The sequence below is a fragment of the Asparagus officinalis genome, chromosome 2 (genome assembly GCF_001876935.1).
Source record: "Asparagus officinalis chromosome 2, Aspof.V1, whole genome shotgun sequence".
Taxonomy (NCBI): domain Eukaryota; kingdom Viridiplantae; phylum Streptophyta; class Magnoliopsida; order Asparagales; family Asparagaceae; genus Asparagus; species Asparagus officinalis.
Window position 1 is genome coordinate 1111973 of NC_033795.1, and position 16010 is coordinate 1127982.

Sequence of the window (16010 nt, forward strand, 5' to 3'; positions counted from 1 at the left end):
AAGCCACGAAATCACAGCAAGTGCCCACCACCTAAAACAAAATCCAGGTTTTGAAAATCCGACGCACATGCACCACGACCGCCGCCGTAAACTTCGTCATCCTCCTCTTGCTCATCACCTCCTCCTGCTCATCCTCGCCGTCACCGGCGTCTCTCCACGTGTCACGTTCCCGGCCATCCGCGTGGAGCTCAACATGACCCTCGACCTCCTCATCAAAAACCCTAACTATGCTTCGTTCTCTCCAGCTTTACTATGGTGGGGCCCAGGTTGGGGAGGCTGATGTGGATCCTGGGAGGATACCGGTGCGCGGGGCGATGCTCGTGACGGCGAGGTTGACGGCAGAGGGGGCAATCTCATCGCGGAGGTGGGGACCCTGCTGAGGGACATGATGACGGCCGCCATCGGGGAAAGGGACGGAGGAACCCTTTCAAATCATCACAGATAAAGAAAGAAAAAGAGAGAGAAAGGGTATTATGGTCTTCAAATTTTAATACTCTTGGTCTTTGTGTTTTGGGGGCTCAGTGCATATTTGTTACGAATTTGGGGGTTTTGAGAGCGTTGAAAAAGTCTTGGGAGGGGGAAGCTTGTTTTCATTAGTTTTGGGGGCTGGAAGCATTTTTCCCTAATAATTAATAGTTAACAAATTATAAATAACAGTTAACATATAATTGATTATAGTTAACAGTTATATTTATCAATTTACCAATTAAGGTTAACATGCTAGGTATTATAGTTAACATGTTAAATGAGAACTATATTAACGTGTATATGACCCGAAATAACAGTTAACGGATAATAGATTACAAATAACAATTAACGGATAATGGATTATAGTTAAAAGTTTACTGAATATAATTATCAATTTACCAATTAAAGTTAACTGAAATAACAGTTAACTTTAATTGGTAAATTGATCCATTATCCGTTAACATGTTATCCACAATATTTAACATGTTATCCACAAGAGTTAACATGTTAAACACAAGAGTTAACATGCTAAATATTGTGGTTAAAATATTAACTATATGAACTATTAATTATTATTTGTTAACGGTTATTTATAATTTATTAACTATTAATTATTATTTGTTAACTGTTATTTATAAACTGTTAACTATAATGAATTATCTGTTAACTATTATTCATAAACTGTCTGTTAACTATATTCATGTTTGTCACAAGAGTTAACATGTTATCCACAATAGTTAATATATTTGCCACAAAAGTTAACATATTATCCACAAGAGTTAACATGTTAACTATAACAAGAGTTTACATATAACCATAAGAGTTAACATGTTATCCACAAGAGTTGACATATTATCCATAAAAGTTAACATGTTATCCACAAGAGTTAACATGTTATCAACAAGAGTTAACATGTTAGCCATAAGAGTTAACAAATTAGCCACAAGAGTTAACATGTTATCCACAAGAGTTAACATGTTAACTATAACAAGAGTTAATATATAGCCACAAGAGTTAACATGTTATCCACAAGAGTTAACATGTTAAACACAAGAGTTAACATGTTATCCACAAGAGTTAACATATAGCCACAAGAGTTAACATGTTATCCATAAGAGTTAACATGTTATCCACAAGAGTTAACATGTTAACTATAACAAGAGTTAATATATAGCCACAAGAGTTAACATGTTATCCACAAGAGTTAACATGATATCTACAAGAGTTAACATGGGGTGCGGTTCAGACGGAGGAGGGCTCGAGCGTCGCGTGAAGCCTCGGTCGGGTTTTTTTGTTATGAAGTTTGTGTGTCGGGTAAAATAATAAGAGAATTGTGATCGTCGAATAAATTTTACGGATATTATAACTATTAATTTTGGTCGTACGATAAGTGCATGTAGGGGTGCGGTTCAGACGGAGGAGGGCTCGAGCGTCGCGTGAAGCCTCGGTCGGGTTTTTTTGTTATGAAGTTTGTGTGTCGGGTAAAATAATAAGAGAATTGTGATCGTCGAATAAATTTTACGGATATTATAACTATTAATTTTGGTCGTACGATAAGTGCATGTAATGAGATAAAAGGAACTTTATATTTTGTTTACTTCTCAAAATGGACAATGAATCCCATATTTATAGTCACAATGTCACATGACTCAAATTAAAAAAAAAAACAAATTGACCAAATTATACACTAATGAGAACTTACTTTTCCAGAATGACCAATTTCAATTTTTGTAATCCTAATCAATACTCTGAAATTGTAAGTCTCATAATCAACACATCACTACGGTTTCTAAACGCTTGAGGTGGACATATACCATGGAAAAAAGTGATAGTACTTGGGATGCGTTTCAGCCATCGTACACGACGATAATTAAGTACGGCTACTTTCAAGTTGTCAATTTCGATGGGCTATCATGTATGATTTTCAATCATTTTTGTCCATCTCGATCCAATAGCAATTATAAGGCACCGGACTTTAAAATTCGCAATTGTGATGAATAATAACTCATAATTTTCTTTTTCAATATTGCTAGACTCAATAACAATTAAGGGTGGAGGCATTCAATATTCGTAATTTACATGGGACTATATAATTGAATGATTTTTCATTTTTTTTCGTTTCGAACTCATAGCAACTGAGCGCGTAGTTTAAAATTCTCGAATTTCATAGGCTAAAGCACATAAATTTTGGTCATCTTTGTCAGTCACGACCTAATATAATTAAGCCAGCAAACTTTAAAATTTATAATTTTTGTGGGCTAACCCACAATTTTTTTTTCATTTTGTGTCTTTTGAACTAATGTCATTTAAATAGGAGTACTTTAAAATTCTCGATTTTTATGGTGATGTAATTAAGTTTTCTTTCTATTATTTTTTATACCAGATAGTTTTCTATATTACTATTCTGTGATTAATTTGTTTACTTAATTAAGAAATGAGATGTGTTTATATAAAGCTGAATCTGTCAAAATAAAAGTTTCCAAATCTTGGTCTTAAATTTACGTCTTGATACATGGTATTTAATAGCGTCCTCGTGCTCTAGAACATTCGTCAAGGCCATTTGTGAGTTGCAAGCTTAATTCATGCATAAATTAATTATTTCTCACATAAGTGCATCTCTTCATAGATAGCAACGATTATTTCATCATGGGATTTGCGTCCTATAATGCTTAGATCCGGACTTACCAAACAGTAAACTAGTGTGGTATATAACAGAGAATATAGAGAATATTTCCTTCTGATTATCAATTTATTACACAAAATAATAGAGAATATTGTCAGAAAAAATAGAGAATATTGAGAGATGAAATTAAGCATATTTTCAAAATTGAGAAATTAAAGAGGGGCATGGTTAGATAAAAAATGACAATGATCTCAACCCGTTTCACGAGAATCATGGCGCATGAGCTAACCTTTTAAAAAAATCTTTTAGAAAAATTCCTTCCAATCGAGAGAGAATGTTCTAAAAATTAGTAATCATTATAGAGATGAACTATATTATAATGTGAAAGAGGATGAACTTGAAGACATGACATTAAGGGCCATGGAGTTCAAAAAGAGCGCAACACGACAACACCATCACCAGCGAAAAAAAGATCTCGAATTCAATTCATTAGACAAGTAAAACAATATTAATGTTGAAATCTTATTCTCATCTAAAACAAAACCAAAGTCCCACAATACAGCTACAGCAACATTTGAGGCTAATAATTTCTCCAATACAATAAAAACATAAATCTCAACAGTCGACTTGAGACTGAAGAGGCCTCAAATCAAATTGATGATCCCAAGCGTACCTAAACTTTATAGGATAGTCTTGAAAAACTGGCCGACCGTTGTTGATAATGCAACGACTACCCTCTACTTTGAATAAGTAAGGGTTAATAGGTTTACTAGTCTTAAATCCGTCGCATGATACGTATAACAACGATTGGGGGCACATGCAGTCGTTGCTTAGCGTAACCTCGTACTCTATTTTTCCTTGAACCAACCTACCGGTTGAAGATTGAGAGAGCTTGATGTTTGAGATGTTGCACTTGCCGAAAGCTATACATAGGCACAAAATATATAAAATGGTTAGCTTATAATGAAATTGTATTAATTATAAGATTAAATGAAAAAAGAAGAAGAAGGAGACCTCCATGTGAGAAGTAAAGAGTGGCAAGGGACAGGCAGAAGAGCTTGATTATGGTAGACATAATATTGCCTAGCTAGTTTGTGAAAATGCAAATTTTCTTTGGTTGGAATAAGAGAATGATACGGGAATAGTGGGTATTTGTAGAAGAACTAAGACATCAAGTATTTTGAGAAAGTTATTAACTATTTGATTTCCTTCCTAATATTTTTTCTTCTTCTTCAAATGCAAGCTTTACTGATTAGAAAAGGAAACACGCACAAGAAAAAAAATATGGCAACTCATTAGTAGCTTGCTATTCTAAGTTATTTGCATATTCGTAATTTCCTTATTTCGAATACGATCGATGCTGTTTTTAGGTACATTCCTCCTTTTTAATGAGTGCGTTACACAAGGATGATGTTCTGTAGATCTTTTTATTTAATATTTTTCCTTATTATAATGTATGAGCATCACATACCCAAGGTTTATACAAAGCACAAGAATTTAAGTAGGTCTCTTTAATTTTAGAATGTAAAAGAAGTAGAAAATTTTTCTTAATTTAACTCTCTGCTTGTGATAATTTGGCCTTACTTTCATCCTTTAAAATTTTTAAACATCTATCTTTTAGACTATACGTTATAGTACTATAATATAACAATCAAAATTAACCAAGAAACCCTAAGACCTAATAAATTCCTAACACTAGGATATTTTCAAATAACGCCATAAAAAATATTTCTACACTCATTATAACATAATAAAACTTATTCTACATTCATTATAACGTAATAAAATTTGATCATATTTTCTCCGTGAAATTTATTGTGCCAGAAGAATCTTTCATATTTTCAATGAAAAGCTCTCAGCAAAACTTAGAAGAAGAAAAGTTATGATTGATGGAACTATAACAAAAAAAATAAACAGTGGAAATGTCATTTATATATAATTTAGGATTGGGGTCATTACTATAAAAATAAGACCACTTCTTCTCAACATGAGACAATAACATATTACCAAAAACAGAAAATATAAGATGGTATTATTTGATCCATGACCCAGATGGACTATGACACACAATTTTATTGTCACTTTTACCTCTCTCTACCCAATAGTAATTAAGAGTGTGGACTTTGAAATTTGCAATTATCAAGGGCTATATCCCATAATATTTTTCCATTTTATCTATTTCAACCCACTAGCAATAAGGTGAGCGTACTTCAAAATTCTCAATTTTCATAGGCTATAACACTTGATTTTTTGTCATTTTTGTTAGTCTAAATCCAATAACAAATTAGCAATTATGCACACACACCTCAAAATTGATAATTTTTATGGGTTATAGCTCACGATTTTTTCTTTTTTCTTCTTTCCTTTTGACCCAATGACACTAAGTGCACGTATTTCAAAATTCTTAATTTCCATGAGTTATAAGACATGATTATTGATCATTTTAGTCTGTCTCGATCTAACAACAGTTAAGAGCATGGTCTTCAAAATTTGTAGTTTCTATGGGTTGTAACCCATTATTTTTTTCTGTGGACTATTTCATACTAATGGCAATTACACGTGCGTACTTTAATTTTTTTTATTTCTATAAACTTTAACTCATGATTTTTTTGCTTGTCATGACCCTCATGTAATTAGGGGCTCATAGTTTAAAATTCTTAATTTTCATGAGCTATAACTAATGTTTTTTCTATTTTTGTCTGTTTTGATCTAATGATAATTAAGTGCCAATAGTTGAAATTTTTTAATTTCTATGGGCTATAAAACATAATTTTTCGTCATTTTTCCGTCTTCAACCAGATACAAATTAAGCGCAAGGGTTTCAAATTTCAAAATCTTTGTGAGCTATAATTCATAATTTTTAATCATTTTTGTCTATATCAATCAAATAGCAATTAAATGCGCATACTAAAAAATTCTCGATTTCATAAACTATAACTCATGATTTTTGGTTATTATTGTCCCAATGGAAATTTAGCGCACAAAGTTCATAATTTGCAGCACATGATTTTTTACATTTTTGTCCATCTCAACCCAATGATAAAAGTGTGTGGTTTAAAATTATCGATTTAGAGGGGCTATATAACATATGATTTCGGTCATTTTTGTTTATCTCAACCTATTAGAAATTAAGAATGCAGACATTACTATAATTCGCAATTGGCATGAGTTATAACCTACAACTAAGCGCGAGTGTTTTAAATTTTAAAATTTTCATGTGCTATGACCCACGTTTTTTTCGATTTTGTTTGTCCATCCAATGGCAGCTAAGTGTTGTTAAATATATAGTATATATTCTCTTGATATCATATCATTTATATTAGGTAGCACATTATGTATATGGAAGGATATCATTTTCTCATTTTCTTATTTATTTTTTATCTTTATTGAAACTCTTCATATTTAGTCTCCAATTAGTACAAGTATATGTAACCATCATCATTAATAATATCAAATCTTCTTTTATATTTATCATTGTATCATAACCCACTTCTTCATCTAAGGGCCCGTTTGGATGGACGTAACTATTAGAAGTAAGAAGTGGATCAAATATGTAACTTCCTCAATTATGAAGTAGAAAGTAGCAAAAGTAGTACTTCATCATCTTCTTTTATTTATTTGTTTGTTTGGGTAGAAATTGGATATAATATTTAAGATCATCTGCCCTTAGTAAATCTCTAATTTAAATGGACCTCACTTTTTATCCACTTTCCCTCTACTTCTGAGCTTTCAAGGGCGGAAAAAAATCTAGGAAGTAGGAGTGCCACATAGACGCCACATCCGCATTTATGAAAGTAGCTGAAGTACTATTTTCGGAGAAACAAATATAATTTTTTGCTTGAAGTAGGAGAAGCTTTTTCTACTTCAGTTACTTCTTTGCTACTTTCGTGCAAACAAACATGCCCTTAGGAAGACCTCTTTCTTCTTCCAAGTCTTGGGCCACCTAGAGGGCTTTGCTGGAACTCTTCATATTTAGTCTCCAGCTAATATAAGTATATGTAACCATCATCATCAATAATATCAAGTCTTCTTTTATACTTATCAAGAGCGTATATTTTAAAAATTCTAAGTTTTCATAGGCTATAACTCATGATTTTTTTGTTATTTTTGTCAAAACGGTAGTTTAGCGCTCAAACTTTAAAATTTATAATTTTAATGGTCTATAACACACAATTTTTCCATATTTTTGTCCATCTCGACCCAGTTATAACTAACTGTGCGTGATTTAAAACTATCGATTTTCATTGGCTATATGACCCATGATTTTGATCATTTTTGTCTATCTCAACTCAACAACAATTAGGAGCGCGGATATTAAAATTCACAATTGGCATAAGTTTTAACCTACAATTTTTTCTTTTTATCTGCTTTGACCCAATAGCAATTAGATGAGTATAATTCATAATTCTCAATTACTATAAACTATAACCCACAATTTTTTTGTTATTTTTACACATCATGAAAACTTCAAAATTCGCAATGTTCACGGGGCTATAACTCACGGATTTTTTATTTTTATCTGTTTTGATCAAATGACAATTGTAATTGAGAATTCTCAACTTTCATCGGCTGTAACTCGAAACTGTTTGTCGTTTTTTACCCCTATAGCATTTAGGCACGCTAACTTCAAAATTCAAAATTTTCATGTAATAAACTATGATTTTTCCATTTTTTTCTGCTTCACTATAACGTGCTTCACTCTAACGACAATTAAGAGCACATATTTCAAAATTCTTGGCAATTAAGAGCACATATTCCAAAATTCTTGATTTCATGCGTTTTTTCAGCCATCATACACGACTTTCAAGTATCATACATTATTTGAGAAGGAATCTAAAGGAGGATGCATAAAAAAAAAACGGTTTTTCTATAGAGTGCCCTTGGGCACTCTATAAGAGAGGAGAGAGATAAAGAGAAATGAATGAGGAGGGGGGCCCCCTGATTTGCATTGGGATCCTCTCTTCATTCATTTCTCTCTATCTCTCTCCTCTCTTATAGAGTGCCCAAGGGCACTCTATAGAAAAACCGAAAAAAAAAAGATCCCTAAGCCTATTTACTTCAATCATTGAAATCTTACTTCAAGGTCTGATCTAAGGGCCTGTTTGGTTCAATAGACGTTAAGAATAGGATTAGGAATCCTATTTTATTTATGGATTCCAACCTAATCCATAAAAAATTTATAGACAATTTTTTGTTTTATGGAATCCCATTTTTTTTGCATTCTATGTTTGTTTCACCCAAAGGATTAGGAATCTCACTTTTATAGAAACCCTCCAATTCCTAATACCATGTTTGGTTCAGAATAGAATATCTGTAATGAATAACTATACATTTAAAGATGACTTTTCTCTCTACAACAAGCATTACATCCTTAAATTAACAATAATATGAATGGCGCGTAAATAGAAGAAACAAAAACTAAAGTTTATCTTCAGCCATAATATGAATTACCAACCTTTCAGTTATATGTAACTCTGAAATTTGTAATTTATATTCAAAAGGGCAAACCGAAGCTCACAGAGCTAAACACTTACAAACTTATACGAGAAATCTAGCAATCTAGAGACAGAGAGAATCAAAATTACTAATCTTTATATACAAAATTTGCCACTTTCCTGATTCTTATATATTCTCAAACACATCCAGACTCCAAAATCTACTGAAACCAAGTCCAAGAATCTCTCAAAATAGAGTAACCACGAAATTCAGTACCTGCTCCTCTCCCATGAGTTCCTGTAGCCTCTCCAGCAGAGCTTTCCCGTGCCTCCCTCCACTCTTCGAGTTCACGAACACTACGATCGGAGCCTCCGGCGACTCCTGGCCGAGCTCCTCCACGACCCCAGCCTTGCTCGCCGTCGCCGACGTCGTCTGCTCCATCACCGCCTCCTTCATTGCCCTCCTTAAGTACTCCGGTATCGTGATCCGCCGCCTCAGCTCCTCCTTGTCGATCTTAGCTCCGGCGATCACTCCGCACGCTCGCACCGAGTCCACGATCGATGATCTCGCCGCCACCGAATAAGAAAGAGGAAAGGGAGAGAACAGGGGAATGTCAGCTTTTTGCCCCAATTCCTCTCAAACGGAGAGGATTTGGGTTTCCATAAAAATCCACTGTTTTGACCACTTTATGGATTTGGTAATCTATAAAAAAAGTTTGAACCAAACTCAAGAATAGAATTCATTTGGAATTCTTTAATTACGAAAATGCCACTGTCAGAGCCCAAATACTAATCCTATTCTATAAAAGGGTGAAACAAACAGCCCCTAAGTATAACTACTTAAAGAAAAGCTTATTAGAAGACCCAGAAGGGGCAATATATATCACCAGTAGTACCACCAAAGAATTTATCGCTGAGCCTACCATAAGAATCCTAATCTTTCATTCAGTTCTATTATCAGCCATCTCTTGCGTTAAACAAACTTTTATCATATTCTTCTTAATTGTTTTCAATCAAGTTTTTTTAAGGTCCATCTCTGATTCTATATGTCTCATTAACTATAATTTTATCAGTTCTCTTCCATTTTATCATTAATAGATGCAACCTTTATATTCCATGAATAAACTCAATTTTTTTATTATCCTAACATCAATCCACTCAACTAGCGCCTTAATACCATAATGGATATGTCTAGCTCAAACAGGACATCGTGCCGGACATCCTGCAGCCTCAACTCATCCCTTTGTTGGCACCCTAAATACTCCATATATAGTAACCCCCCAAAATACTCCCTCAAAATCAACAATATTGCATCACAACCGCTCTCTCTCCCCCCCCAAAATACTCCCTCAAAATCAACAATATTGCGTCACAACCTCTCTCTCTCTCTCTCTGTCAGCGAGAACAAGGAGCAGAATTCAATGCAAACTTACCAAACTCAATTCATCAAATATGGAGTTTACTGCAGTCTTCTCCCTCCTTTCCAGCTTTTTAGCCCCTTCATCTGCACAAAAAACTCAATTCAAACCTCATCATGTAACTGAAAAAGTCAAAAGGCTCACCAACTATTGCCTATATAACTCCTAGTCCTAGCAGAAACAAGATAGAAGCACAAACAGTGAGAGTGAGGAAAAGATGGGCAGGCTTCAGTTTGAAGCTGTTATCTTGTTTCTTGCAGCAGCACTGCTGGGACTGCACTCGTGTCCGTCAGCAGCCCGCTCGCCGAACTACAGCAGTATTATCCAGCCACCAACTCAATATGGAGCTCCACCCCTCAACCGATAACCCGGCTCCCACGGTGCATACTCACCACCAGCACCGCATGTATGCGCCACCACGTCGGCACCGACCTCCAGCATGTTTTGGCCGCCTCGGTCGCCTCAGTATCCACCACCATCGCCCCAGTATGGACAACCACCTCCTCCTTACCACCACCGCCACCATCACACCGATACTCACCTCCATCGCCACCAACTCACAAATACTCACCACCACCGCCGTCTCCATGGTACTCACGCGCGCGCCACCGTCACCTAATATTCACCACCTCCGCATTTCCACAATACTCGCCCCACCCCCACCATCGCCTCAATATTCGCCACCTCGCCGTCGCCGCAGTATTCGCCCCCACCTCCACCGTCTCCTCAATATTCACCACTCCACCATCACCGCCAGTACTCGCCTCACCACCACCACTACTCAATATTCACCACCACCACCATCGCCACAATACTCACCACCACCGCCACCATCTCCACATATACACCACCTCCACTATCCACAATACTCGCCACCTCCACCACCACAATACTCGCACCTCCACCACCACAATACTCACGCGCCCCCACAATACTCACCGCCTCCCCACCACAATACTCACCCCCACCACATCAACCACCGCCACAGTATGGACAACCACCTCTCCACACTCACCACCTCCACCTACGGCAGCCACCACCACCCACCACGTAACGCCACCCCACACAGGCACAACCACCACCACGACACAGGCATTCCATCCGCCTTCTAACGGAAGGCACCACCACCACCGCATCATGGGCATCCGCACCCACGCCTTCTCACAAACACCTCCACATCACGGGTAATCCACCTCAAGAAGGCAATCCACACACCACATCGAATTGCCATCACCGCCACATGCACCATTCATTGCCATCACCACCACCACAATATGGGCAGCCAATCACCATCCACCCAAGCCATGTCACTCCACCGCCCATCATAAGATCCCGCCACCTCGACACCATCAACCATCACCACCACCGCTCCAGCCTTCGCCACCTTATTAGCAACCTCCACTACCACCATATCTATAAACGCTGGCAGCTTCATAGAATCGTTTACTAAGTGTTACCTACTACTATTAGCTCTTCTACTATATTTCATGGAATTGTCTAGTTCTCTTTGTGTAGAGTTTGTGTTATGTCCCTGTGAACAGTCATGTATGTCATAGAAGAATGCATGCAATAATAGTTCTATCTCCTACTTATATAAACCAGAGCAGATGATGACACTACAGGCATATACTTGATAAATAATATAGGTAATCGAAATTTTCCACCACTGGGTTAATACAAACCAGCATGATGCACCAATTTTGGAGCCACATCCAATAAACAGTCAAGTATATTTTCTGATTGCTCAGTAACATAGAACAGTTGATAACAAAAGGCAGCTTCCTCATTGGTTTGCAGGCTGATTAGAATAATAACTAGTTATTCAGCCAGCAGTATAAATTGAAGCAATACTTTTTAATCAGTACAATTACTCTAGCTACAAGTCTATGGGGAAGGCGCACATTCAAACATTCTGTTCATTTCTAAGGACTAGTTCGAAAGGACCAGCAAACATTCTTCATAACAATAAGATGCGGATTAACTGTTTAATGGTAGATAACAGCTTTCCAAGTGAAGGAAATGCATTACTCTTTGTGATTAATTGAGAAACCCCTGCAATATCCTGGCATGAGAATGAAACAGATGCAGGAATAGGTGAAATGGTATCAGCTTGTACTGCATCATAGCTTGAAAGCTTTGTAGGTAAGCACTTATGCATGCTGCAAGGATTGAATATGCGGAGCTCTAGTCTTGTATGACTGCAATACAACATATTGATCATAAGCGAGTAAGTAAATAGCTCATGAATCAGAATTATTATATTTAAATACATAGCGAAAGTAAATACTAGAAGAGGAGAACATTATATCAATAGAGAAAAAGGTGCTACATTGTATTTAAAAGTATTAATACTATTGCCAAGTGGAAAATGAAGTTAGCACAAACTATGGTAGCAATAAATAAATTGATAATAACAGAATTGCCCTGTAAAAAATTGCCATGAAATTTATACCATTATTGAACGCCACTGCACCTAGCCCAATCAACGAACTGCATTCCACCATAAACATTGTTGGCAAAACGGACACCAACAGTAAAAGCCATTGCAACAGGAGGAGCACGCCTGGCCATAGGAGATGCCTCAACTAGGCGTTCCAGGCCATTAATTATCTGATACCGAGTATTTGAAGAGACAGCAAGAAAAACACCTGCAGATAGGAAGCACCCTTGTTTGAGCTTGAGTATTTTCTTTTGCTGGAAGCATCATTACACCATAGAATGTATCAAACAGCTAATCATAGGTATTTATTGATGATAGAACATTTGACTAAACAACACAATGAATGGTCAAAATCTGTACATCTGTCAATTTGAACATTATCATTGATAGACTTCACCGATCAAGAAAGAATAAAGAGTAAGTAATGCAACCACTTCAAAATGTAGTAATGCAACATTATCAGCAGTTCCTACCTAAAGATCATTGCTGAGTTTCCAACAGTCTTCATTTATATGTAGAAATATCTATCATTTTCAAAGTGGCCATTGTCACAAGAACTCAGTAGCACGATCACTTCCTCAGGTACAATGGTATATTCTGGTTTAGATACACTCCAATAGGTAATTTTGAAGTGTACTAAAGAGGTTTAAAAAAAAAAGACAACTTCCAAAACACCATCTTACCTTCAAATTTTAGTTCTCTTGAAGTAAAGAGGTTCATTTTCTTTTGGTGCATCCAACACTTTCTTTTTGAAGAAAGTTGGCAGTTAAAACCCTAAATTCCTATGTGGTTCAAAATGATTTTTTTTAACTCGTTTGCTATAGAATCTAAATTCATCTGCTGATGTCGAAGAAAAAAATGTACAAAGGACAATCATGAGTTGCAATTAGAAAGTGCGGTTGGTGCAAAGCTCATCAAATAATGTTAGAAATGAATACACAATTTTCAAACTAAATATGCAAAAATGTGGTGATAAGCATACCCCAAAGAGTAGCACTTTTTAGTAAAGGTGGAATAGGTACATCTTCTTCTGATTTCTTGACAGTCCTGAACATAATACCAAAGCAAATTAAACAGCCATAAGACAAGAAAGAATAGAGCAACAACCAAAAATGAATTCAACAGAATTGACAATCATTCAACAGCAGATAACAGGCCAAGAAGGCAACAATACATGTTTTTTTCCCAGCAAGTGCATCATCGAATAATTAAAAGGATAATAAAAGAGAAATCATTGCATGGATGGGGGGGTACATATCCAGAATGAAGGTATTAGTCTTTCAACCACCCTCAAGGAAAGAAAAAAAAATCAGTCAAATGAGCCAAGCTTTCAGGCTGTTAATGTTTATTAAATTAATTAAGCGACCTTAAAATTATGGTGGTTTACCTTATTTATGTTAGTCAATTGATAAAAGTGAGCTTTTAATGAGTCCGATTGAAGCCCAGACCATCAAGCTCATGCACAGCAAAAAATTGAACAGATAATGGCCCCATATATTTAATTTAATTCTGAAGGTTATAACTTTATAATAAAGTGTTTTCCCAAGAGTGGCAAATGTTTTCAGTGCACATAAGATACCTTTTTCAGCAATTCTTGTTTATTTTTAGAAATTTTAGTCCTGCAGTTTCCAAATACAAGAAAATCAAACACACAACTTGAATAATTGCGCAAAGTAACTAAAATACTACAGCCATTATATGCTTAGTAATTTGTTGTACATGGTAGCCTAGCACAAGAACAGCATAGGAACCAAATGAAAAAGCATGCCCTACTTACATCATTTCAGTGTCATATATAATGAAAAACGAGATCAAAAATACATCACTGTAAAAAGCACTGTCATGTTATACATGCATAGGATGCACTCAGAGCTAGCAAGGATATACCTCTTGGCGGTCATAATCAAATTTGCGATGCCTTGTCCAATAAGACCACAAACAAATCCAACTGATCCATACAAAAATCCCTGTATCCAAATAAGTAATGGCTATCACTGTGCAGTAAAAATATGTAAAGTCCAGGGCCGCAGGTTATGCTGATACAATTTAGATAATAATGCAAAAAATAGTCTTAGATTTGACCATAATAACATGTTGTCTAAAAGCTAGAGGGAAGTTTTTTTGGTTTTCCATTTTTACCCTAACCGATTACCTCCTTTTTACATTTTCTAACTTAATGATAATAACATATTGTCTAAAAGCAAGAGAGATATTTTTTGGTTTTCCATTTTTTTAGCCTAACCGATCACCTCCGTTTTACATTTTCTAACTTAATGATATGGTTTTGGGTTTAGGGTACTTTGGGAAAATAGTGGCCCAAATTTAAGCTTCCACTGTTTAACACACTCCTCATTCTCACCATTTGACCTCCGTTTTCAGCCATTTGAGGACCCAAAAAAGAGGGACTGATGGGACTGTGGACATGGCACTGAGTAAGAGAAGTGAAAGAGGTGAGGGAGGGTGTGTGTTGATGGGACTAGAAGCATGTCAGTGGGTGAGGGAGGTGTTCACCATTTTGAGGACAATAAAAAGAGGGACGATGGTAGGATTGGGTGAGGGAGGGTAAGTGTGATCGAGGAAGATGGTGATTGAATACCAAATCTCTCAGCAAAAGACAAAAGTCATCTTTCAAAGATCACCAGCAGCAAAGAGAAGAAGAGCCGGCTGGAGTGGAACAATTTCAAAAGTAAATATCATTCAAGAGACTTACAGCAACTTAAGCTAATAACTATTGAAAATTATTGTGTGTGGGTTACTTGCTTCTATTTGGATGGTTTCTTTTCTACGAAATTCTATGACCTCTCTCTTTATCATATGGATGGTTGCTCTTCTACGAGATTCTATGACCTCTCTCTCTCTTTATCATATGGACGGTTGCTATTCTACAGAATTGTATGACCTCTTTCTTTATCATTGGACATTTGAGATTTCACAGTTGCAATCTTATTTCTAGCATTGAACTACTGATGCTTGAAGGTAGTATGCGAGTTTTGCTTGTATGGAGCTAGAGTTAAGTTGATTGGTGATTACCAATTTTGCAATGTTGTAAGGTACTCATAAAGTCTTGTGATTGCTTTCATGCACCAAGGGGTAAAATGTTCCTCTTCCTCAAGGTTGTGTAATGTTAATACTATGATTACTAATGTATCCTATTCTGACCAATTTCTATATGCTAAACAGAGCATTCTTGTTGAGTCTTATTTCAGCGTTGAAATCAACCTGTCTTTCAACAGTTATAATTATTGAGGAGAAATCATCAATTTGTTTGTATAGAGCATGAATTGTCCACTTTCCCCTGTGTCACACAGGGATTATATGCTAGTTTGGTATAATACCAGTACCGATAAGCAATGGACCAAGGTTTATAAACTAAAACTTGTGCCAATAAGTGGTCTTACCTTATAAACATATGTTTCAATCCTCTGCCTGACTGAAAATTTACATCCTGGCCTTTCAGCTTCAAAAACACTACAAAGAGAAGCAGAATTAAACAGAAGTGAAGTTTCTAGCTTATAGTGAAGTATAAGGACCACAATTACAGATTCTCAGTGTCAAACTGTCAACTATGTGAAAAATCAGATTCTCAGACCACAATACTCTACTTATATAAGCAAATAAGATATTGT

The 16010-nt window shown here is 36.0% G+C and overlaps 1 protein-coding gene across 1 annotated transcript in view; it reads right to left on the bottom strand.

The window, feature by feature from the left end:
- Nucleotides 11656–16010, bottom strand: part of LOC109829823 (protein RETICULATA, chloroplastic-like) — a 6003-nt gene continuing 1648 nt past the window's right edge. The window contains exons 5-9 of the mRNA XM_020396872.1: nt 15783–15852; nt 14272–14351; nt 13367–13431; nt 12397–12592; nt 11656–12142 (exon numbers count right to left, since the gene is read on the bottom strand). Coding sequence (XP_020252461.1) covers nt 12399–12592; nt 13367–13431; nt 14272–14351; nt 15783–15852 — 409 coding nt within the window. The 3' untranslated portion in view covers nt 11656–12142; nt 12397–12398. The remainder of the gene's footprint in view (nt 12143–12396; nt 12593–13366; nt 13432–14271; nt 14352–15782; nt 15853–16010) is intronic.